The 26,518-nt window shown below is 45.6% G+C and overlaps 1 protein-coding gene across 8 annotated transcripts; it reads right to left on the bottom strand.

Annotated features, from left to right (window-relative positions):
• Nucleotides 1–2,016: 2,016 nt before the first annotated feature.
• LOC147272507 (sodium- and chloride-dependent GABA transporter 2-like) lies at nt 2,017–23,607 on the bottom strand. Of its 8 annotated transcripts, none has more exons than XM_086224713.1 (17): nt 23,521–23,607; nt 14,054–14,186; nt 12,847–12,982; nt 11,837–11,940; nt 11,475–11,743; nt 11,052–11,186; nt 8,639–8,978; nt 8,157–8,289; nt 7,808–7,942; nt 7,543–7,646; nt 6,896–7,020; nt 6,699–6,811; nt 6,478–6,615; nt 6,295–6,397; nt 4,276–4,376; nt 3,997–4,167; nt 2,017–3,908 (listed from the first exon to the last, which is right to left on the bottom strand). In XM_086224713.1, the coding sequence occupies exons 4-17, from the start codon at nt 11,890–11,892 to the stop codon at nt 3,789–3,791; spliced, it is 2,043 nt and encodes a 680-aa protein (XP_086080839.1). In that variant the 5' UTR covers nt 11,893–11,940; nt 12,847–12,982; nt 14,054–14,186; nt 23,521–23,607; the 3' UTR covers nt 2,017–3,788. The 8 variants fall into 8 exon arrangements, with proteins under 8 accessions (XP_086080839.1, XP_086080671.1, XP_086080752.1 ...); XM_086224545.1 differs by lacking the exon at nt 23,521–23,607 and adding an exon at nt 18,269–18,522; XM_086224626.1 differs by lacking the exon at nt 23,521–23,607 and adding an exon at nt 15,963–16,217.
• Nucleotides 23,608–26,518: the final 2,911 nt, after the last annotated feature.

Genomic DNA, 26,518 nt, shown 5'->3' with positions numbered 1-26,518 from the left:
CCTGCCCCCTGCCTCCACCCCCCTCTTCTCTCTCTCTCTCGCGCTCGCTCCCTCTCTCTCTCTCTCTCTCTCTTCAGTCTGGAAGAGAAGAGAAACCTGAACAATGCTGCCACTGGAGTATTTCCCATTGCTTCAGCAGAGGGTTTGTTATGCTCCGAGTGTCCACAACAATCCCTCTAAATCATCTTGAGGAGCAGAGAAGGAGACAAGCTGTGGTCATTTCTCAATTCACTCTCATCCGAGCTGGAGGGGAGGGAAAAAAAAAAAGAGAGGGAACAATCAGCACATCCCTAAGTTTTCATCACTTGTAGCCAGCATAAAAACACTGCAGCAAAACAAGTTCCTTAACAGCCACACGCTGTCACTCCCATTAAACACCAGCCTGTTATTTTTATGCCACTTCAACTCTTTTAATAATTCAAGCCCGAGAGGATTTAACTGGAGACTTTCAGCAAAATAGCGAGGAGATAGATAATTTATGGCCATTCCTGAACAAAAAGAGTGTGGGAGTTTAGTGTTCCCGCGTGAGAGGAGATGGAGGAAACCATGCAGTCGTTACATTGCTGCACTTGGGGGGGGTGACTCTGCAGGTGTGTGTGTGTGTGTGTATGGCAGGAAAATCCAGAGCGTGGCTCATTTGCTGAGTCACCTAACGGTTATTACAGAGACTATGCACGCCAAGAGGGAGGCCTTCTCTTTGTGGACACCTCACAGAACTTGAGAACTGGGAGACGGTGTTACGTTTCAGCGTTGTTGCGTCAAGCGGCGGGAGCCCCTGTCAGCTCTCCTTAAGCAGCGCCGCTAATCCTAAAGCCCCTTGAACATTGACTGAGAGCTGTGGCCGGGCGCAGGGATGCAGCCAGGGAGTGGGCGTGAGAGTGCGTGTGGGTAGATGTGGAAAGTCAAAAAAAAAAAAAAAAAAAAAAGAACAGACTGTGCTGCCACCGTAAGCTTTGCCTGTCAAATCCAGCACGTATGAAACAACCCACACCACTAAAATAAACCCAGGGAAAATATCACTTCCTCTTTTTGGTGTCCAAGGCAGGCTGGTGACCTCCGGATGACTAAAATAATCTCTGCACGTATCGCAAACTTTGTGATGGTGACCTCCTCAGAGTGGATCCACTATCAAGATCATGTCAACAGAGCTGTTATGCAACACCCCCCCCCACCTACCCGTCTCTATTCTCCCTCTGTCCTCCAGTCTCTGAACCCCCCCCAATGCTACCGGCTGCTTCTCCCTTACACCAAACTGTCAAGTGTATTACCTGCAGTAAAAGACGCCAATGAAGGCGGAGCAAACAAGGGATGTGTGAGAAAGAGGATGTTTTGGGTGGTGGTGGTGGTTGGGGGGGGGGGGGGTGTTAAAATGACCCAATCCGAACTAGAAGAGAAATGACACACACATTAAAAACAAAAAAAACAGTTGATCCCATAAATGTGAGGAGCTCCAGCTGCAAACTAGTGGCAACAAGCCTGTGCGCAAAAAAAAAAAAAAAAAGGCAACTCTCCATTGCATTTTTTTTTTAGTGCATATTGAAACAACACACACACACACACACTTTGGCTTGCTACGTTCCCCTCTCCCTCCCTCCCTCCCTCCCTTCTTCACACATTCAGCCCGTTGGATCATTTTTAATCCCCCCCATCATCTGAGATGTATGCCAAAGCATCCATATGGACATAAACCGCCCCCATTATCCACACTCACACACAAACACACGCATACACACAATTACAACCCGGATCACACGTGCAGAGCAGACTGCATCACCCAAACAACTTGTGTGTGTGTGTGTGTGTGTGTGTGTGCGCGCGCCCCCCGCGTGCCGAGCCACGTGTGCGTAGAAGCAGCCCACTTCCTATGGCGGCTACAAGAGGAGGGAATCCAATATGGTTAATTGACGAGCCGAGCCGTTTACATAACCGCCGAGCTCCATCTAAGTGGTGGTGTCAGAATTCCCGCAGTGTTCTCTCGCTCTCCTCCTCTGCGCGCACACACACACACACACACACACACCATCCGCTTCCTTCATGGATGTTAAAACCAGTAATTCCCATCAAGATGAAAACAGGGCTTTCTCTTCCTCTCTTTAGCGTCCTTTACCATGGCGAGGAAGTAGAACCACAGGTACACGTCGCTTCTTCACGCGTGTTTCCTTAAATCTCTCACGCAAGAATAACAGTAGACAAACTCTTGTCACAATGTATGCATGTATTCATGTAGAAAGGGAAATAAAGACACGCAGGGCCTGCAGAAGAGGCCAGTTTTGAACATGAAGATGCACATCCATAGACCTTTAAACAACGGAAGTAGATAAGAACACCCCCCCCCCGCGACGGAGGGGTTCGCAAATTCAAATACGAAAAATATGTAATTAATTGTTAAAGATGTTAAATGTGTCTCATTTCCACCTTTTTTGGGTTTTTTTTTGTGGTTTTTTTTGGCCTGTGGGATGTTCACTTCTGCAGTTAAAAACTCCATTCAACCCCTTAAAAGTTGCATTAAATTGCATGAAAATAAAAAAAGTAGTCAGTGTAAATGATTCATTCTTCTCTGATGCAACGGTGAAACAACTGTAAACAAAAGTAATCACTACGGAGTGTCATTTCAAAGAATAATACAAGCTCGTCTCATTGAAGCCCCCCCCCCCCCGCCCTTGTATTTGGTGCATAGAATGGAAGCTAGCTAGACTTACAGGCAGTGTTTACATATTGCATTAATGTGAGCTCATTCAGACCCCAGCTTGAAGACTTCCAGAAGAAAAAAAGATCGCAATGATTTGTAGAAACTGCATGTGGAACATTTGAGGCGGCTTAAAAAGAAATAAACATGTACACACACACACACACACACACACACACAATAATATACAGACATTTTTCTCAATGATTGTAAAAAGTCGACGAGCGCAGGTTACGACACCGCGTTGAAGCACTTGATATTCTGGCAGCAGGAAGAAGTTGTATTTGGCTGATGGGAACGCAGCACGAGCACCGTTTTTCTGCTGCCTGACAATCACAGCATCATGACAACTTTACTACTGATGTTTAGCTGAGGCAGCGACGGAGAGACAGGTAGATTAAAAACAGTTCGGTAAATGGAATCTGGAGATGTTAAAAAAAAATAAATAAAAGTGACGGAGATGGAGGAGCGTGTGCCGCGAACAAGGAGGGGGAGGTCTTCAAGAGGTCAGGGGTGACTTTAGGCCACTGGGAAGTAGGAAAGATCCCGTTTGGAAAAGCTGCCACTTCCAAATTGATCAAATTGTGCTGTAAGCATATATAAATGTAAAGCATCCCCCCCCCCCCCCCCAAACTAATACAAAGTTAGCTCAAATGCTACGATTACCGTAGCCACAGGAAGTCTTGCTACATGACAAAAACTCATTTAGAATATAACCGGCAGATGTTTTCATTTGACATGAACACGACCTCCCCTGACAATGACCCCTACTTATCTTTCGCCACAAAGTGAGTCCCACCTGCCAGCCCCTCATGAATGCCCTGTTTATCTCAAATGTGCAGTAATGTTTGATTCTCTGGTCATTAAAGACACCCAGCTATGTGTTGTCATTGGTTTAAGGTTGGGAAGAAGAATTCTCTGTAAACATTGTGATCCCGTCTTAAATCAACAGGGATTGTCAGGGAGCTCCTTTCAATCACGGCGCTGTGTGCAATGGATTATGGGATACTCAAGTGGAACCCAGCAGCAATGATTCAGGCCTGGACTTTCCCCCTTTTGCTACACCGGACTGACTCCAATGTTACATCATCAGTGAGCATTACTAAGTCATACAATCCTGGATGATGGGCTCCTTTGGCTTCTCACTGAGGGGGACTGCAGGGCTGTAGTGGTGGAGGCCCAGCGATGAGTTTGTGGCGGGGCTACACAGGTGCCTGAACCGCTATGGAGGTTAAAAGACGGTTAGTTGACTCGTCATTCGGATATCTGAAGTGGTACAGGCAACTACAACAACTGGTGAGGTGACCAACCTGTTGCAAGGTTCCAGGGGTGACCACTAGAGCGTAGACGGCCCAAATGGGGAGCAGAGACACGGAGGAGAGTGTAAGGAGCCAACCAAGCATTGTGGCCCAGCCTGGAGCTACCAGGCCTTTCCCCAACCTCAACGGGGACCAGCGCACCAGGGAGAACACAAAGGTAGCCTACAAAGGGCAGGAAGAAGGGTGTGAACTCTATGACACAGTGGGTGGACTGATTGACAGCTGATTGACAGCTGATTTCACAGCAAGCAGCAGGAAGAGGTCACCCACAGTGCACACAGCTGGGGTCAAGTATTTCCAGCACAGCTTGAATAGCAGCAGGGGGCTGTGGCCCGTCATGTCCTGGATGTTGGAGCTGAAGCGCTCGGCTCCTGTGGGCACAACAAGAACAACTTCACCGTGAGTGGCTGCGGTTTGGTTGGACATCACTGCTTCGCTTCTTGGCAAGGTCTGTGTTTTCTGTGGCTGTGGTCGAATTTGGTTAGAATATTTCCTTTTCCCCCCACAGCCTTCACCATAGGAGGGGGGGGAGGGGAGGGGTTTCCGAGTTCGGCAGAAGCAGGAATGATGGCAGTATTTGTAAACGTAGTAAAACTCTTACGAGAGTAGAGCTTTTTTTGCCGCGTTAACAGATCCGCCCTCCTTCATCGGGCCATGTTACATCCCTCCATAAAGTCTGGTGAAATTTGGCCTTGTGTGTAATCCCAAATGCAAACAAACAAATCTTACCAAAAACATAACAAGATATATATATATATATATATATATATATATATATATATATATATATATATATATATATATGCTGTATACTCTATAATAATAACAGGTATTTGAGTATGTAGAGTACAAGAAAGTACTATTCCAGTGTAAAATACTGGATATAACTCAATTAATGCACCTAACTATACCTTTTTCAGTGACTATTACTGTGCACCAAGAAACATTAAATCGTAGCTCCACTCAAAGGTTGAAACAGGCTGTTGCTGATCGTATTTACAGTAGAACGAGACAAATAAAACCAAAGTAAAATGATGTGAAGTACAGCACCGCTGCAGCTACTACTGATGAATAATCTCCCCTAATCCTCTAGTGGTAACAGTGGAGCTGTCAACCCTCTGCAGATCTGCTGAGCAACACAACCACTAGCTGTTGATACAGCTCCAGAGTCCTTAAAAAACTGTAAAATCCCACAGTCATAAAAAAAGGGGAGGGGGGGGGGTGAAGGTGCAGGGGGGTGGTGACCGCGGTGTTACCCAGCCCCTCAGACACCACTCACCTACTGCTGGGAGAGCCATAAAATCAGGCTTCCTTGCTATTCAACACACACATTTCATTACTTCTCTGGATCTTGATGAACAAACCCAACTGACTTGCATTGTCCTGGTGTGTGTGTGTGTGTGTGTGTGTTTGGGGTACATTCCACCACTCTCACACTCGCAGCATTGTTTTTATAAATTCTCCAGGTCTGGCTGGGATAGCGGCTCCCTGGGGCCGTCAGACTGAGACTGAGAGGCGACGGGGCCCAAGGGCTGATTTAGGGCCCCGGAGGAGACAGACAAGGGCCTGGCTAGGAGCCAGTCTCCTTACAACAGTGGGTAGCTTCAGCCATGTTAATATACCGTCTAGTGACTCGGCGTGGAATGCAGAGGGAGGGGAGGAAGTGGACTGCTTGACTGCGTGTGTTAAATTAGATAAGCAGTGCTCCTTTTATCGAATTTTATGATTTATTTTTAGCTATTTTTTTAATTTGGTAGCTTTGGTGCTGAAGCACACACCTTTATGTCAACCAAAACAAAAAAAGAAGAAGAATGAATTCATATTTTGTGGCAACGTGATCTCCAAATAAAACATGCGTGTTCTAGCGTTTTCTCCCTTTGTTCGCAAATACTTGTGGTACGACTAGCACCGGTGTTATTACTAGGTAATTACACTTCAAGTACTCCAGTAAGTACGCTGACTCTTAGTGACCACATTAGCGCGTCCCCTTAGTCGGTTAGCTAACTTGAGCTTTTTGTCGCATATAAACTCTAAACTACTTCGCTAGTTTAATCCTGTTCTAACTAAGATATCTGCTAATTTCCCCCCCTCCTAATTTAGCTGCTTGTCCGCTTAGAGGTGCCTGTACTGTTGATATCACCAGCAGGATGGAAGGAGGATGAATCAAAAGTCTTATCCCCCCATGAAAACAAACGATACTCTGCCAGCAAAGCAACATAAACCTGGCTTTTGACCAGTGGGATTGCCTGTATTTGGACATGGAATAGAACGGGAGGAGGAGCTTGATACCATAGATCCAGCCGATAGCCAGAGACTGGAAGATGGAGAGGAGCAGCAGGCTGGCCCCGCTGCAGGAGAAGTGGTCATATATCTGGAAGACATACAGACCACCCTGGAGAAAAACACAGAGAAGACAAGAAAGTCAATATGACTGAAAAGCAAACCGGCTGCACGACCTGGAGTGCATCTTACCGGCGTGACCATGACCAGCCCGATCAGGAAGCAGACGAAGCAGATGAAGAGCAGCAGCAGCTCCCGCCGGTGGCCTCGTCTGATCACGTGAGGGTACAGGTCAGTCACGGACGTCATCAGGGCCTCCAGACTCACAAACTGAGCAACACGGGGGAAGAGGAAACGGGGCTCATGCTTCACATCCCTTAAAAGTCACTCGTCAAAGTGTGTGTGTGAGCTACCTGCGTGTCCAGCCCTAACATGATGATCATGAGGAAGAAGCAGACGGCCCAGAGTTGAGGCAGAGGCATCATGGCTACAGCTCGGGGGTAAGCGATGAAGGCAAGACCGGGCCCTGAGAGGACAAAAGGAATACTGTATATATGTATCTGTATATTGTATTTTTTTTTTGGTAATAGCACATCTCCAACTGTTTCACCTGATTCAGCCACAGTGGAAATGTCCACACCCTGCTCCTCAGCCATGAAGCCCAACACTGAGAAGATGGCAAAACCTGCCAGGAAACTGGTGCCGCTATTCAAGAGGCACAGGAGGAAAGAGTCCCTGGAAACACGCATTCACATGTTTCCGTCAGTCACAGACATTATATTCATTTTTTGGGAACTTTCCCTAACCACTACCCCCCCTCCCCCAAACACACACACACAAACTGTAAACAGGCTGTAAACAGATTTATGTTCCCACATTATGTGTAATACACCATTCAATCAATAGTGGCAAGAAAAAGGGCGAAAACATTCTAAGTGTAGAAGTGAATGTGGCGACACAATGAGAGTGAGGCCTGGCTGGATTTGGCCTTGCGTTGCTCTGGCCTGTTACTGTAAAAACAAGCTGAGAGTTAAGTGCTTGGCCCTTTCTGTGTGGGAAACATGGCAGCGGGGGCTTTTCTTTAAGGTGTGGCTGTGTCAGTGTGTGTTTTCTCTGTCCATTCCAGCCATTCCTTCTGGAAGCCACCTGACCAGCGGGCTCACATCTTTTATTTCAGTGGGTATGCTCAGGCTTTGAGTGTGTGCGTGTGTGCGCGCGTGTGTATGTGTATATGTATGTGTGATTAAAAAGTCTCACTTATAGCAATTATTGTTGTATTTGTTGTAACTGCCGAGGGCTGTGAGACTACCCAGACAGATCCCGTAAGAGAAAAATATCTGGGTACCTGCATCCATCCATACCTGCAGACACAGAGGAGAAACAGAGGAAGGAGAAATGAGGATTTAATGGCCCGTTAAAGGAGCGTGAGCGCTAGTTACCTGCCCTCGTGTGTCGGAGGCACACTTCTAGAGGTGGGACACATAAAAGACTGATCCCAGACAGTGAGCAACTGTTTGGGTACCTGCGGGTCTGCCAGGCGGGTATGGTTAGGTTTGAGGTAAAAGATGATGCCCTGGGTTGCTCCGGGCAGGGTGGCACCGCGCACCAGAAGAACAAACAGCATGACGTATGGGAAGGTGGCTGTGAGGTACACCACCTAGAATGTACACAGCATGCAGGGATGTGGTCAGGATGAGGAGGCAGGAAGGACGCGACTGTGAAGTAATCGTGAGGGGAAACTCTGGAAAGTTGGGGTTGGGGTGTGTGTGTGTGTGTGTGTGTGGGGGGGGGGGGGGGGTAAATCTGTACGCAGCACTGCTGCCTTCAACGTGAGAGGACGGTTTCTTGACGGCACCTCTAGCATGCTTCACCTTTCCAGTCGATCTGACGCCCTTCCAGACACAGAAGTAACACACCAGCCAGACCATGGCCAGACACAGGGCCAGCTTCCAGCTAATTGGACCCAGCTCTTCTAAAGTATCAGACAGCCGGAGCACCTCCCGTCTAGAACACACACACACACACACACACACACACCCTGCTGTTATTGCATTAATGATACAATTGCAAATTTTAGGCAGAAGTGTTGTTAAAAAAAAGGGGGGGGGTTAGCTTTAAATGTGATTCCATCAACTGGTTTGCAGCAAATCAGCTACACAACACCATCAGAAGATGGTGGAAGAGGGAACGTTAGGCAGGGCTGTAAGAGGGTAGAAGAAGAATTGATCCGGACCAAGGTAGAATTTGGGAATATTTATCAGTGACGTCACGTGAGTTGAGGATTACCTACATCGGTTTATTAAAAACCACATCACAACAAAACGCTTTGACGATCGAGAAGCAGAGGACTCACTCCCAAAACTCCATGACAGGTGAAGTGGCGTTCTCTGGCAGGGCGCTGGAATTGACAGTGTGGTTGTGGTGGTCGAACAGAAAACACGCCCCTGCGGGAGAACCACCACACACACACACACACACACACACACATATAAGTTTCACACTGCGCTGCTCCTCATCTGGCTTGTAGTCACAGCTGGTGTTTGTGTACTGACCGGTGTTCCACGTGTTGTTGCAGTGCGACCACGGCAGCTCCGCCTGGAAGCTGTAGGACAGGTAGAAGAGAGCCCAGGCCAGGATAACAATGTAGTAAACGCAACCGTGCAGGATCATCATCTGGCTGGCGTAGCCGAGACCTGCGCACAAACAGGTCTTACTGATGAAGAGCGAGATTAGAGACAAACACAGTGAAGGTTGCATGAGACTGAACCCTCACTTGCAGCCCACATGTCTTCATTAAGAGTGAATTACAGTCTCATTATGAGATTTGCCTCCACAAGAACTGTCTGTGGTGTCCTCTTAATGAAATTCAGGCACTTATCTGACATCAATCATGGCATGTACAGGATTGTTCGTGTGTATAAATGTGTTTGTGTGTGCGCATGTAATTCCAGGAGACCTGGGGAGGTACCAGATTAGCACCCAGATACAGTTCCAGGTCAAACATGGCTGCTGGGGCTGATCGGGGGGGGGGGGGGGGGGTTATTCTAGACTCTTTCAGGGGCTTCTCTCTCTGCTCTGCTCCACTGAGAATACTATTCTTGGAGGCAGATGAAAACACGCAGGAAGAGCCCTCAATTTTCAAAATAAAACGCCATGTCACCGCGTTTACTTTGTGGCATAGGCCAGAAGCAGGTCAGAGGATATGACATCACGGCTGACAAGAGGGTCAAATGTCTTTTAAGGTCATGATTTGTTTGTGCTAACACATACCGTATAGTGGATGCTGGGGTTGCTCGCTGCACTACAGGACGACTGGGCGCCCAAAAAAGCTTCAGAGTTACACTTCTTTCAACTAATTTAACCCTTGTACTCCCAAACACGGATTGATTTTTGACGCTTTTCCTTTAAAAGTGTCAGAAAATGTCCCGTGAATGAGTGCTTTTGTTGCGTTTTTTTTCCCCTTGGTATTATTTCAGCTTTCAGTTCCTGGCAGCTACTTAGCACAACTGTAACAGGAACGTCATAGCAGTGAAAGAAAAATGGAACTGGATTTAAAAGGCTTGTAGAGAAAACAAACAACACAGCGCCGATGAACAAAATATTTACGTGACGAAGTTTACATCTCCGCCCCAATAAAATTGTGACTCTCCGTCTTTTATTTTTTATTTATTGGCTTCTTTTTGCTCACAATGTCCAGGCGTTTCTGGGGCTTCGTGAAGCGTTTTTGAAACGAGCTGCTGACGCAGGCCCACCATTACACTCCTCACACTACCAGGCCTCTGCTGGGTTGTCTCATCTCTGTGAAAATCCCCTCATCATTTCTCACAAAAAATTGAAATGAACACTTAAAAAAAACCCAAAACACTGCAAAAAAAAAAAAAAAAAAAAACACTACAAAAATAGTCCGTCTATTCCTTCCCTTCACCAAAAACTACTAAAAAACTCTCAAAACACTACTTGAAACACTAGTAACGCTCCTAAAAACACTTAAAACTCAGCTAAAATCACAGTGCAAATACTCCCTCAGTTTCTTCTCTTGCTCCGCTCCATCGTCCACCAACTACGACGGCGTAAACGCTCCAAGACTTACCAGCATGTCCAGGAAAATGTACTATAGGGGGTGTCAGGGTGGGGTCTCCTCTATCAGATTGATCCTTTACTTAGAGGAGCCCTCGTGTTCTTGCAGAGGAGAAGCAGCAGCTGTGATAATTGTCATCCGACCACCGCTTTTCTTTTTCTTTTTACAAGAAGCAATCGCAGACGAGCTTCAAGACACGTATTTACAATATCTACAGTCACAGGGCGTCCTGCATTTTGACTTGGTTTTGTGTTTACATTCACATCATTTACACACCCTTTAGTCATCCAGCTGCACCTTTACTAAATAAACACGGTTTAGATTGACGGATCACGGTTCTTAATGGTGATAGCCAGAAGAGAACACATTGTCTTTTCGAATGGTGCCTTACTTGGCACATTCCTATCATTCACGTCTAAACCAACTTATATGCCTGACAGGCTCGGATTATTCATGCATACGGACGAAAACCTTCCCGCCTTGTCTCTGACTGAAAGGCAGCATCACAATGATCAAGGCGTGTTCTGGTTGGCTGGTGTAACAGTGTGTAATGCCAAAGAGAGAGCCTTTGGAAGTAACATTCTGGAAAAAATGTACTAAAAAAATAAAAAAACAAACTTGTTTTGATTTGTTGGGCTCTCTTTTATGGGGTTAGATTTTATTAAGAAACGCAACATGACAATCCTACCTCCAAATAGAGGGCAGATCGTCCTCCAGGCACTGACCCCTCCCAGGCTGGTATACTGGCCCAGTGAGGTCTCCAGGAGGAACAGGGGGATGCCACATAGCACCAGGAACAACAGGTAAGGGACAAAGAACACACCTGGACACACACACACTCATAAGATGCTATCCTTTCATTCTGATTTATAACCCTAAATTGCTTTCTATTAACACATAAAAACAATTAAAAACTCCAATTTCGCTTTTAAAAAGGGGGGAAAAAAAGCGTTTTCTTCATCTATCTTGTCTAGAACAAAGAGGATATTAAAAAAAAAGGGATAAAGGGCAGATGACGGACAAAAATGGGGGAGAAGAGAGACAAATGCAGAATTTACAGAGGGATTTTTCTTTCAGCTGAGACATCCTCCCCTTTCCCCCTTAAGTTTACCTCCTCCATTCTTGTAGCACAGGTAAGGGAACCTCCAGACGTTTCCAAGGCCGATGATCTGCCCGGCTACAGCCAGGAGGAACTCTGCTTTACTAGCCCACTGGCCCCTGTCGAGCAAAACATCTCCCGTGACTTCTCCCCGCTTCTTGTTGTTGCTACCTTTGTGGAACTTGTTCAGCAGCGGACCCCCTCGCAACTTGTCAGTCATCACTGGTCCTGAGAGGGAAACGCGCACGCACTCACACACACACACACACACACACACACAGCTGGAGACAGAAAAATAAGACAAATACATGAAAACAACCCCGAACATGTTCGCTTGTTCTTTTTCAAGTCAGACATTAAAGTGAGTCACTCACAGCCGAGCGGGACAAGGTTCTGTGACAGTTGGTTTGTCTGCCTGGCTTATCAACATCTCTCTCAAGGACTCTCTAAGGTGGGTTGGGTGGGTTTTATCTGTAATCTGCAGCACACCAAAGAACGACTTAACTCAATTTAGGGCCCCAGGTCTATTTTGCTTGCTTTTTTTTTTTTTTTTTTTTCCCCTCTTGCTGTTTCTTATGTTATTTTCCTCCCGCTGCAAGACACTTAACCCTTCTTCACAAAACACCCTCCTTAAAAGCAGTTTTATGTGTGATGGTTAATACTCATTTATGCTGACTTGTCCTTGTTTATCCGCCTGTTTCATTTTCCACTTATTTAACTTTAGGTTTAAGTTTTAGGGTTGAAAAAAATAATTCAGTTATATTCATCATGTTTCATCAGTTAACAGGAAATCCTGAGTGGAGTCCAACTGGGAGTGTGTAAAACACTGCTATAACTCGGGGATATTTTGTAGTGTTGTGATAAAAAGACAGGTGCATGTGGGTTAGCATCTGATACAAGACATGCTTAGCTACCCCAGCTGCTGTTTCTGCCCCCAAAAGTGTTTTACTTACCAAAACAATGCTAATAAAGCTCTAATGTAGCAAAGCTAGCCGCTACTTAACCAGGAACCTCTTCCTTCTCTCGCTAACAGTGTGACCTAGAGTTACCCATTTTCTCCACACTGTCCCCTGACGATACCATGTGACCAAAGCAGGCTGATATGACAGGCAAAAACCGACAAAATTACCTCTGAAAATGACGGAAATAATAACAATGACGGGAAAATAGGAAATGTGTAGCATTAGCAAGGCTAATTTATAGCGTCGATTATTCAAAAATTATGTACTTCATGAGACCGCTACGTGGTGGAGTGAGGAGGTGAGGCTGAGTCTCACGATGGTCTATTTTTAATAACTGACAGTAATGTTATGTAAAATTTCCATTAATAGTACCTTTCTGTCACATATGAATGATAAATGCAGATAATTTGACATGACTTTACCTTCCTCTACCTTTCAGCGTGTCCTGCTTTGAAGGTCCCTACACCGCGATCACCCCTCTTCTTTGGGACTGAATGGTTTGTTCCGCTCTTTTGGTTGAGCCCAGGACAGAAGCACATGGATCTAAGACCACAACTCCTGACAGTGGAACAAAGTGGTGAAGATATTTTAATGAATTTTAAGACAAAGCAACTTGTGAAAAAAAAAAAAAAATTTTTTCCAGGTACAAGCAAAAATAAAAAATTTGCAAATATAAATTAAAATGTAAGAGGAAAAAAACATAAAGGGCTGCATGCTTATGAAAGGAGATGTGATGTGAGTACAGTACAATAAAAGAGGGACAGTTACATTTGTTTGTTAAAATGAGACTTAAAACCCTTTTAGGGAAGATTTTAACAGAAAACAGCTTGTCAAGTTTAAAAGCTATTTTCTCATTACCAAAGATACCAAAAGATTCTTGAGATCTACTGTGATCCGTTGTTGTTGTTGTTGTTTTTTTGGTATATTAAAGAAATATAGTTTGGTAGTTTGCCATGGCAGTCTTTGTCAGTGTACTTTTAAGCATAGGACTGCAAAAATTGGATTAAAATAGTGTTGAATTTTACTTCAAACCTTGACCACGAGTGTTATTTCTCAAGATTTATGATTGCTGCGTTGATTGCCATTGAGGTTTTGACCTGCAATACGATCAATTTTCTTTTTTTTTCTCCCATAATCCTTTTCATGATTAGATCGGTAAACGTGGCTGCTTAAACGGATTCCGCTTGATCTCAGCGTTTCAACATATGTGACAGTAACTGTCGTCAACCTTTCTCGGTTTGATGCAGCATGCGTCAGTATACCTGCGTTCGCTGCTCAGTAACTGTAGAGAATGAGCTGCGTTCGTGCAGGTCAGTCGAGGATAGTGAAAAGAGGACGTCTTGTCTTTATGGCTCCTGGCTTCTTCACATTCTCTCGTGTTAATTTTATAACTTAATGATAAGATAGCGGCTCATTATCGGCATGGAAATTACATGAATGGCTAAGTACTCACCTGATAAACTGCGTTCACATGCTCACACAGGCCTAGGGGCAAATATCGAACCCTGCACTGTTTTTGTTTTTTGTTTCGCCAACTCCACCCCAAATACTTGGCAGTGGATTTGAAGCATTTCCACATTTGTAACCTTGGTAATCAGCTACCACAATGTGATGTACTCGCTTGTTTACCTGCAAAATGGATTCTCTCCCAATAAGAGAAGCTGTGTTACAAAACCGGGACTGGAAAAAGCAACAAGAGCCACGAGATCCCAACAGTTGGTGTTGCAAGTGACTTAAGCCTCCCTCATTAGTGGAGCTAAATCTGCAACGAAAATCAAAAAAAGTCAAGGGTCAGGAGGGAAAAAAAAAATAAAAAAAATCAATCATTCACAAGTTCCACAACCACACAACCTGCACTGTTCCACTCTGCTTGGCTTCCCAAGGGCCAAATAAAAACCCCCAAGCCAGCGTTAAGGGTCCCTCGATACAGTCACCTTTGTTCTGTCCTGACAAACCTGAGTCAAGCCCCTCCTCCAACCCCCCCACCCCCAAAACACACACACACACACACACACACACACACACACACACACACACACACACACACACACGAGTGTAAATGCAGTGCCACAACTCAGACCAGGCATAGCCGAACATAATTTCTGCATGTTTCATGGTGGTTTTTTTTGTTTTTCGATGGTGTCAGGCATCCAGGGCAGCGGGTCCCTGATATACAGTGCTGGGTTTTGTGGGAATCGGCCTCCTTCTTTTCCTCGCCTCCTGCTGTAGAGCTGCGGGGATTGAACCCAATGCCAGAATGAGATTGAAGCAGATTACGCACTGAAGCAAAAAAACAAAAAAAACAAAAAAACTCACTCAGGCACCACTTTTGAGGTTTTGATGAAGCTTTGAGAATTGAAATCAAATTCTTTCTGACGTGTTGATTCCGTCATTTTCTGCCAGTTTTCCCCTCTGAGGGACGGACAAAGGTTTATCTTCTCTTGTTTTATTTGATCTAATTTGGCAAAATTAAAAGGAATTCTGGGTACCGAAGTCCGCAAACACAAACTACCTCACCGCTGTTGAGGGTTGGATGGAGATATCAGCTGACGAGGTCTCAGGTTTGCTACGGTGTCCTGATGTCCCACGACAAGACACCTAACACCTCCTGGATATCCAACCTGAACGCCAACCATATGCACGGTACAGACAACACACACACACACACACACACACACACACACACACACACACGCGCAGACACACCCATTCCTGATAAAGGATCAGTCAGGATCACACCTGGAATCTTTAAACTAACGCAGACAAATTTGTGTAATTTAATATGAAGAGATGAAGCTGGTATTTTATTGAACCCTTTTGAAAGTCCCCTCACTTATTCTTTTCCCCATAGCGTAAATAGCTTCAACATTCCTGTGGCTTAACCTCCTTTACTCTTTGAAAACCTGCGAAAGAAGAGTCACTCAAACGTCACCGCCGGCCTTAACCATCCACCGAACTCCACGGAGGTTTGCGGCAGGGCCAGTCTTCCATGAAGATTTTAAAAGGGGGTGGGGGGTTGTGTTGAGAGGCAAATCCTTACATGAACCACAGAGATGTGCTGGTGCAGCATTTGTTGTCAGTGTTCAGAAGGCTGGTAGGAGGCGAAACATGAGCACGGAAAACCCTTATTCGATCAATTAAAGCGTGGTTTTCTTCGGTGCGCCTGCACCGTTCGCCTCGCACCGGCGAAAAAGCGTGTCGCTTTCTAACAAGCATCACGCACGCTGGTAAAAACACACAATAAATCCTCTTCTGTGAAATGATCTCTTCTTGATACGTCTCAGATTCCGTGCAAGTGTCAAGAAATCTTCCCTTAAAAAAGTGATTCAGTTGTTTCGGAGGAGATGCGCAAAACGACTTTCATTTTTGTTCACGTTAGCTCGGAGCGATCAGCTCAGCGAGGTCACCGCAGCAGTGCACTGGAGGTCCAAAAGTGTCACGTAGTCTCAAAAAGACGAGTTATTGTGACCTCGCATCAAAGGCGATGACTGCAATAATTCCGCAGGAAACTGAAATATTATTGTCGTACTTAACTTACCTCTGCTGTTCGTCGCCGAGACTCCCAACGAGACTCCCAACGAGCCGCTTAATTAACACTCTTCTCTTTCAGATCATTTTACTGAAACGTGACCCTGCCTCTCCCTCGGCCATCCAGCCTTTGCCTGTGGTGAACAGGGCTCACTTGCAAATCTAGGCAAGCTTAACATAAAAAAAAAAAAAAAAAAAAAAAAAAAAAAGATTCCTGTTGTGCACTGAGCCTGAAGCCAGCATGGGGCTATAACATCATGGGACCTTTCTGGGGGGGGGGAAGTGCAAGTGTCATATTTGGCTTTAAACCAGATGAAGACGCGTCAGTTGCCGCAACCGTGTTCAACACAGTTTGGTTGTGTGACATACAGGAAACCACAGATAACAGTCATCATTTTGCACAATCCGTTCGCGCTGAGAGGAAACATCTCGTCATCACGCGGCGATCAGAGTGAATTTGGAGTCTGCTTGTTGCACAGTGATTAATCAACGCGTTCAAATGTTGACACAAAGGGAGGAGGTCGCCCCACGGAGGAATGCAGGGCTGGATTATCTAGGAACATCCCATAATAAGCCCTTCCCTTCCCTCTGCTTTAGTCCACAACTGACAGTAAAGAAAGACGTTGCTTTTCATCCTATGGGGAAAGATATTTTAAAACACACACACACACACACACACACACACACACTCTGTGGGAATCTCAACTTTAAAAGCAAAATCAATTAGGACAGCGCCTCCATTGTTGCGTACACGCATGACAACATTGTGGGCCACCGTCGCTACAGGCCGCCCCTTCTATTAGACCTTGATTATTTCATTGCTGAGTTGGCAGCTCGCACTGGCAAGATTTTTACATTCCACGGACGGCCAATTCTTGGATACTGAGAGACTTAATTGAGGTTAAGCGGCTCAGTCAAGAGGCTGCGGGCCCACACTGCCCTACTGGGAATATGTGAAGCGGTCCCTGGACTCTCTGGAAGTACGTCCCAGGCCGATTGGTGCACGAGGAGATGTCGAAATAATTGCCGATGCCGTGACGATTTCGATGACTCTTTCAAAAGTGGGGTAATGTACAAAGCAATGAATTCTCTGACGCAGAACTCCCAACCCAGTTACGAGCCATGCTTTGCAAATGCATCATCGTGGTTTTGCTGGCACCAAGTAGCACCGGAAAAACACTGGCGACTGCTCAATAGCGCCTCGATTTGACCGTTTTGGTTGTTCTGCATCAACCAGCCGCCATCAAAGGAAGCAGAATGCGCAAAGCGAGCCAGAGTCCCGCCGCATCATAATGAAAGAAACCTGCATTCGGCGAATCCAAGCAGCTGCATCAGCAATGTGGTCGAGCTGGAAACAACACCGGCGGGCCGCGCAGAGTTTGTAGCTAAATAAAGACCACAAATAAAGCCCATGCGCTGCCAGACTACTGACGCGTCGCTATGGAGCAAAGAGAGGTGAAGTAGGTCTCTCTGCAAATAAATGATTGACCCAAGTTAATTGCTACGGTAGCGCTTGACTGTACGGTTCACCCCAGTTCACCGACACTTTGAACATTGCATCAAGTAGGTTAATTAGCTTAATCTTGGTTTAGAAAAAAAAAAAAGAAAAAAAAAAGACGAAAAAAATTGTAGTTTTGTACGGTAAACTCATCTCGGCCGTTAAAGCAAAATCCATCGGTAACTAAAAAAAAAAGTATCGACTCTTGCAAATCCACGTTAGATAAATCACAATTGAAAAGCACTTGGTGAGTGCTAAGCTAAGGGTCCTCCGGGTCCTAAAGCTCACGCTAATCCTTTGCACTACAGAATGAGGGAGGCGCACCGTGACGGGCCGAACGAAAGGTTCGAAACTTAACACAACACATTCTCATTTCTTCTTTTTTGATTTCTTCCACAACCTGCACGCGAAGTTCACCGGCGCAGAAGCCCTGAGGCTTTTACCCGCACGCTACGGAAGGGAAGGGAATTTGATGACGAACGACGAAGCTGAGGGATGTACAATTCACCTTTGTGCTGAGAATGACTTTGCAGTTTCAAAGGTTCGCATGCTGCAAAGTCAAAGTGCAGCTGTCATGATTTAAACTTGGCTTCACGATGATACACACGCTGGTGTTGTGACACGTCAAATCTTGAACAAAGACGAATTCAGGTATTATTTTTCAACATCCCTTTGCATGACCTGAAAAGTAGAGACCGGCGACATTCTGACTATGTCAGTTTCTGGCAAAAATATAATTTTGGTTTAAAAAAAAACAAAAACAAAAAAAAAACCCAAAAAACTCATACACACCTGTAGAGGAATTTCTGGTCACCTACCTGTGGAAAATGGGTGCTCGAGTGTGCGAAGGTTCTGTCAGCGCATGAGTCAGGACCGCGAGTTGAAAGGCTATCTAACACAAAAACTCCCCAAAAAATTGAAAAGGAGGAGGAGCAGAATGAAAACCTCCAGGTATTTCAGGTTTTTTTCTCACGTCCTCCTTTTGTCACTCGTCACGTCAAGTGGCACTGACAGTAATTACTCACCGCCGTGGAAAGTAAAGTTCATAATTGTCCGAAGACGCCAGTGAGAGTTTATTGACACGACTGAGGCAAAGTACACAGAGGATGCCTCACAGGTGCTGGACAAAGTAGGAGGAGTCAATCTTTGTCAGACTTTCGAGGAAAAGAATATGGGGGGGGGGGGGGAATTGTATACTACAAAAATTGATGATGACCCTCCGACCTCCATCTTTAACTCTGCTACCCTCACACCAGTCTTCCAGGTTTTCGATGACTTGTTTTCTGGCTAAGAAAACCGTGGTGTTTAACCCTGAACCCCGTCAAGACGATTGAGAGGGCATTCTGGTTTAATTATAAGTGTGAGTGATCTAAGATGCTCGCCAAATCATAAATGTGACGATGACATGTTAAGACAGCTGCCACTGCCAGCTGTATTTTCTCACAGCCCAGAACGGTCTTAAGAATTTGGGGGCGAATACTTAAACACAAACAAACATGACTGGGCAAGCCTAGTTAACGTCTGTTCTGGTTACGTGTAAGCTGGAATAGCGCTGGTAAATAATGTTGAGCAATAGCTTTGTTTTATAACCTGTACTATTAGCACGCAGTTTGAGGTGGCGCCGTTGAGTACGCCGGTAAAAAGAATCATTAAATAGATGTTCTGATGCTGTATACGTGTCAACGACAGGAAGTGGGAGAGGCTTGACCCCTGAAAAAAAAACATTGATTTAATAACTACATGTTACTGATTAAATACAAGCGAGTGGGTATTTTGTTGGGCTGCAGTTATTGAAAAAATGAAGGTAATAGCGCTGAGCTCGTCCTCCGTTGTCTGAATCAATGAGGTGGTAGCATCCAGCTCAGCAGCGCCACCCTCAGCTCCCTTCGCGCCAGGCAAAAAGTGGACTAAGTTGATAATAGCGAGCATCCAGGTTGACCAGGAATGGAATGAAGACCAGGGAGGGAAGGTCTAGAGGCCTAGAGTCTCTGTCTATGAAGATACTTGGATTAGCGTGCGTGGTTGTTTCTCTGCTATTCATCGCCCGTCACCCCAGGTTATTGCGCCATGGTGATGATCCCCCGGCAGGGTTATAATCTCAACACGCTCATGCACGGTCTGTACTTGTGTAAACACTAGTTTGCAACATTTCTAACTCCAGGAGAAGCTGCAGTATTAGAATCCAGGAGGAAAATGTTTACTTTCCAGTGCTCTAAGTAGATGTTGCATCAATAGAATGAGAGTCTACCACCTAAGTCCACACACACACAGCAGACAAATCAGTGTGACCGAAGCCTTTGGCCTCTCAAGCTGCACTGCGATGTGGACCTTTGCGTGCGTGCGCGCTGCACGCTGTGTGTGTGATTCTAAAACCCCAATTAGGCCTGTATCTGTTTCACCTCAGCGGTTTTCTGGGGAAGCAAGAAAAAGAGAGAGAGAAAGAGAGAGAGACGCAGGCTGATGGAAGCCAAAGCAGTCTGTCATGAACAACAGAGACCCGTCAAAAACAAGAGCAACATGCTCTAATAACCAGCGTTGCTCTGTCTCTGGTTCCCCCTGAAGCCCGTTCGCTTCTGTCTTTGAAACTTTATTGGAATTCTGTTTTGTTTCTTTCGATGATTTCTTCCACCGCGGAACTTTGTTGGAGCGGGAAATTTGAGGCGGATTGACGCAAGAATATACTTACAAATCGGAGAGACATTCGCGCGATAGTCGATCAAAGCGCTCGAAGTTCGCCGCGCGCTGCGCCAGGACGCTATTGATGCCACCCCTGTTTTGCCCCCAAAGCACATTTGGAGTTTTGCATCGGTGCCGTTGCCATTTGCCGCTCCAAAATTTGCGAGGAAATGCAGACACCCGCCCTTTTACGCGCGTTCACATGAAGACGACGTCTTGCAAACAAGCTGAACCTACACGTGCGATTTCTGTGTCAAGGCTGATGTAGGAAGCTTGATCCCTAAACTGGGCGAAGCATTTTTCTACTGTATCAGCATCTCTGTTTTTTTTTTCTTTGTCTGGCTTGTATGGGTCACAGAGTTGGAATGAGACTGGACGGGTTGATACAGAAACCTATTTGGCTCAGCGCTCCGCTCACAGAGGCAGAAGGAGGGGAAAAATGTGCACGGAAACTGGGTTGGTCGATTTAAAAAAAAAAAGAAAAAGAAAAAAAAGAGCAAAGTGGAGGCAAGAAAAGGGGAACAAATGTTGCAATTAATGCGGTTTGAATAGTTTGCTTCATGCACTGGTTTTAATGGATTCTTTCAAGTGCAGGCTGCAGTAAAGCAATGCAGGACCTTCATGTAGGGAGCTACCGCCAAACCAGAACCCTGAAATTATGAAAAATGGTTCCTGTTTGGTCAGATTTTGTTGCTTACTGTTGTCAGACGAACACCAGATTTGCTTCAGAATAGCAAACGAAGGCTTCGGGGTTCATTTGTGTCATATGGTTTTCATTTAAAAGAACTTCCAAACTCTTGTGTATACTGCAAAGACTTCTGCGCCTTCTTTTGAGCGAATACGTGTACTTTTGAGTACTACAGCCTGTTTTTTGTTTTTTGTTTTTTTTTGTTAGGGTCGGGGCCACAGAGGGCGCGACGTCTGGAAACCTCCCTGACATTTTCTGACTGTCATCTCAGACCCCAAGCCAAGACCGGACTTCAAAACGCGCTTCCTGAATGCAGCGGGCGAATGACGATTGCGTCACAGTGAGGGATTTCCTACGTTGCTGGGGCATCAACTGATGGGAATTTCCACCACTGCTCACAAGAATTTACCAAAAAAAAAGGACAAGAAATAAAAGACAAAATTAATCATGAAGGACAGCAAAAATCCTCCCTCAAGTGCCAGCGCCAGACTGACAGCTGCAATTACTGTATTATTTAAGTGAGGTTCCTCTTGGTGTAATTATACCCACGCCCCCCAAATGCATTCTGGACATCTGTCCTCAGAGTGATGGATGCTCAACATGCCATCACTCTGTTGGGGGTTGGCACCCCAAGGCTTGCAGGTGCCTTCAGCGTCGTGAAGGAGGACGGCCGTGCAACTGCGAGCACAGACACACACACACACACACGCACACACACCAGGAGGGCCTTCCACAAACCGGTTGTTTGTGACTTAAGGTCAACAAGAAATTTGACTTTCCGAAACACAACCGTTAAAACGGTCTATCACTTTATCCCTCGTAACGTTCCTGACGGTATTCCTGCTTTACTTCCGATGGGATTTTTTTTTTCTTTCTTTTTCTAGTTCAACTGTGCTCTCTATTTTTTTTTAACCTCCTTGAAAAAAAAACGATTGGTGGAGACGATTAAGTAGTTTGAAGAAGTTAAGGGCCCGACCGAATCGAAAATAAAATAAAATATCGCGAAAAAAATACAATTTATGGATAAAGCTAGAAAAATTGAAAGAATGAATGATACCTATTAATAATAGAACGTAATAGTATTACCGTATTGTTTCGAATATAAGACAGCCTTGATTGTAAGATGACCCCGTTTTTAAAGATGTATTTCCGGGACAAAAACAGGCCTTGTATTCTGAGCAATACGGTATCGTGAGTGCGAAATATTGAAGAAGCTCAAAGGGTGAGAGAAGAGAGTGGGCTTCCTTACACTCGCCACCTTTCAACAACCACTTATTTAATGGAGTAGGAGTCTGGCCTTGTATAATGACACACTGGGATCCCTAAGCGGTAAACAAAAAGGCTGGGATCAACAACCGCAGGCACGACTCCGGTAGGTTCGCATTTTTTTCGGGAAAAAAATGTGCAGATTGTAAGGAGAGGAGGGGAGGCCAGCAGCTTTGTTGCTTTAATCCTTCGCAGAGAAAGAATCTACAAAGTAATCATGTCCACTCCTCTGAACCGAATCTAAGCCTCACCATCCTCTGCTGGGACCTCATTTAAAAAAAAGGAGAAAAAAAAGTGTGTGGTTTCTGTCCTTTCGAGCCGGAGAGTTGAGATCCATGAAAAAGCCCAAGTGTTTCATTTCAAAAGAAGCCATAAAAGAGCGCACAATGCCTGCTTTATGAAAGTCTTTGTTGTTGAAGCCACCCCTCGTATCCTCGTCCGACACGGAGGAAACAATGGAGGATGTATGGCTTGAGTCTGGAGGAAAACACTTCATCATCATCTCCTACGAGAGAAAAGAAAACTGCCGGTCCAAACCTCAACCCCGCGCGGTATAATTCACTGTCACAGAAGGGAAGATTCTGAAGGAGCGCACAATCAAAGAGATTCGCTACATCACACGTGCGTCATCCCGCCGCGGTGGAAGTGACCCCCACCCCCCCGGGCGATAGGGTTACGGTGGCAGAGCGATGAACCGCAAATTAAAGGCGCATCGAGGAGTTTAACAGCTGCTCTTTGTCCCCGTTTGATTCCATCATCAAAGGAGGTTCTTGACAGCAGAATCACGCAACAACTACCAGGCCGAATTTAACGGAAGTGCGTGGCGAGGGTTTAGTGACAGTGGAGGAAGGTGTCATTCGATTCTGAGGTACATCGGTGAACGCTTAAAAAAAAATGGCCTTTTTTTTTCTTCTTTTTTTTACAGCAGATTTGGTTCAGTTGAGTTCAGTGGTTTTTGGGGGGAAAATTCCCCTTCACGCGGCACAAGAAATGGAAGCTTCATTTTGTCAGGGAAGAAATTTCAATTCCAGAAAACTTCCACAAAAGCGGCTGCAGGCACTCACCCACACGACGGACTCAACGCTCCGGCCCGGCTGCCTGTTGAACAGTTTTACAGTCGTCCCCCATGTCCCCTGCAGGCATTTCACCGCCTTTCCCATTGTCATGAAACACATCTAGACACAACAGGCACATGCTGAGCTCTGACGCTCTCTCCAAGGCCGGGAAAAGCGGGACTTTAGAGTGCAAGTTAATATTTATTGGACGAACTCATTCAAGACAATGAGAAATTAGACGGAGGAGTCCTTAAACATGTGGGTTTTCACGACAAAAACATTCCAAAGGGTATTGTGCTGGTTAAACTTGGAATTCTAAACAACATTCCTCAGTATTATTACATCTAAAACCCAAAATGTGTTTGTCTCCAAATGGAGCACCTACCGTTTAACGCCATTACAAATCTGTTATCCTGGATCAGGTGATGTACCTCTGATAAAACCATAGCCCGTCTATTGTTGATTTTTTTTTGTTGTTGTTGTCTTATTTTGGTATGCTGCCTCTGGGAGACAAAAAAAAAAAAAACAAGAAAGAAGGGAGAGAGAAAAAGAAGAAAGAGAGAAAACGCGCAGATGTAAGGAGATCCGTCTGGAATGCCGTGTGAGTGAATGCATGACCGAAAAACCGCAGGGGTAAGCCGCCCTGGCCCGAACCCAAACAACATGAAGATCAGACGCAGAGGCCCAGACAGTGGTAGCAGATAGCAGAGCACAAAAATGCTGCTTCATCGCCACAAGAAAACAGCCAGAGGCACCCCAGGAGGATCAGCAGTGTCATGTTATCCATGACAAGCAGCTCCTGTGTAAATACCGCCGAAATATCAACAAAAGAGATTACAGTTTTAAGTCCTGATATCGTTTCTTTCTTTCTCTTGGCACAAAAACACGCAATAAGATAGTTCTTGCTTATCGATGAGCTTCAGTGGAACTCCACGAAGCAGAAAAATACAGCACAGGGGCGCAAAATCTGTTCAGTTCATCTTTGAATCCATCCATCCGTTTTCTTAGTTTATATTTCGCTTGTTCCTGTTAAGGGTGGCGGGGGAGGCTGGAGCCTATCCCAGCAGCCTTCAGGCGAGAGGCGGGGTTCACTCTGGACAGGTCGCCAACACATAAAGACAAACAACCATTCACAGCCACGCCTACGGTCAATTTAGAGTCTGGATTAACCTGGTGCCCCCTTGATGTCTTTGGACTGTGGGAGGAAGCTGGAGTACCAGAGAGAACCCACACAGGAACAGGGAGAACATGGAGACAGAAAGATACTGTGATGGAACCGGGACTCGAACCCGGAACCTTCTTGCTGTGAGGCCACAGTGCTGACCAATCCACATGTGAAAAAACAAAACAAAACATAACAACAAAAAGAAAACGTAGACAAATCGTAGCCTCAGTCAGGAGTCGGTTACACGGTCAGACACCCAGATCCGCTTTGGGAAGCGATTCGTTCGGAGAGCCGATGACAAACGCTGTTATTTTCGGGTGAAATCCGGACGGAGCGGTTCACGTCTCTGCAGCGGCGTGGATGCGAAGGTCGAGCGGATGCTCCTCGTGGCAAAAAAAAAAAACGAATAAAGGTGCAGCAGGAAACGTCTTTTGTGTGATTTGGGTTAATCAAGATGATATCATGGAAGCTTTCCTCGCCCTCCCCGAATGGTTTGTTCTGGAGCTGAACCAGACTTCAGCCGAAAAACGCTTCAATTTCCAAACGAGCCAAAAGGTCGTATCTACTTCTCTGAGATCTGGTTGGACGAACTCAACTTTTTCCCATCTTTTTTTTTTTTTTTTCCCCTCTTAACGTTCGACAGCTCTTTTCCTCTCGGAGGATGTTTGGCAGGAAGCGGCCGGAAATCCCTTCCAGCGCCAACCCACGCCAAACTGTGCCAGCTTGCTGCTCAGTCCGGACCACCGTGAGAAAAACAACGCCTTAGCCGTCCGCGCTGGACGCTCCCAAATGAACAGGATCGAACCAAGTTGTGCGGCGTTCATCTGACTTTAATCACCGTTGGCTGAGAGAGATAAAGGTAGATATGCTGCAATGTAGAGAGATAAAAATGGAGGAGGGAGTAGAGAGGCGACGGGAACCAGATGGAGGAGGAGGTTTGGCGGTGAGGGTTTCCCTGATGAGGCCCGGCTGACGGAGCCAACCTACAGCTCTCTCATGACAGGCTTCACCGCACCAACCTGTTGACATTATTCTTCAGTCGTCCAAGGCCTGGGCCCACACACACACTCCTGACCTGCTGCACTTCGCCGCCGCCAGTGTGTGATCTCCGATTCAAAGGCGCGCGCGCACACACGCACGCACGCACGCACACAGACACACAAATGCTTACTCATGCTCCTGCAATCAAGAACACACACTCAGCTTGTTGCACTGTCTGCTGCTATGCTGTTTGGCTTCATTCTGGATCGAAAGTGTCTCGCTGCGGAGAAGTGCCAAGAAACTTGATGACATCATTTACCAGGTGTGCGTTCACTGGGTCAGTCTCATCGTCTTTTTTTTTTTTTTTTTCCTTCTTCCTGCCAGCACACACTTGTATGTAAATGACTCTAAATACGCTCAGTCGGCGCTTTCAAGTTGAAGGTCGAATACGGGAACCAAAATGGAGGGAAAATGGCGGTTTGAGGGCCGGGACCAGGTTTTCAGGACGGTGAAATGAATGCGACGGGTCCTCACGAACACAGCGACGCTCCCTCCGTCCGTGCGTGTTTGCCATTTCACCCCCGTTTCCTACAAAACACACGCATGTGCAAATAAACCGATGTATAATCAAATTCAGGATTTGAGGAAGCGTAGCGCCATTTCCTCTAGGATTAGGCAAAGTGTTTCAAATTCAATATTTCAATATTTTGCAGAAAAAGCACAAGGCCGAGTTTAGGGCAATCTGTGCCCTATTTTATTTCCTTAATGAAACACTTATTGCGGTTTAATCTTAAGGGAAATTATTTTTAAGGAAGGATAACGATTTATATTGATAGCTGATATGTTATGTACAAGTTGTGGCTTTTTTTTTTAATTTCTTGCAGCTGTCCGTTGTTTTTTTTGTTTTTTTTTTGTAGGAATAAAATGTTTCACTACATTTCTCAAATATATTATCTATATTTTTTTCTAGTTCGCGTTGAAGGAAATATCATATCTTCATGTGCGGTCCTATCCACCTTGGTTTATCTTATTTTTTTGTTTTGAATTTCATTAAATTACATCGATTTTTCATCTGATTTTGTGTGTGTGTGTGTGTGTGTGTGTGTGTGTGTGTGTGTGTGTGTGTTCAGGTCCACTAAATGAAATATAAACTGGAGAGTTGTTATTTTTAAAGCAGCTTCCAAAGTCAGACATTTGGTCCAAAACAGTCTCCAGCTGCACCGCAGGTAGCCGGCAA

Source organism: Aulostomus chinensis, chromosome 1, assembly GCF_037954235.1.
Source record: "Aulostomus chinensis isolate RoL2024-O1b breed Wild chromosome 1, RoL_Achi_v1.0, whole genome shotgun sequence".
NCBI lineage: Eukaryota > Metazoa > Chordata > Actinopteri > Syngnathiformes > Aulostomidae > Aulostomus > Aulostomus chinensis.
This window is presented reverse-complemented; position numbering and strand designations above follow the sequence as displayed.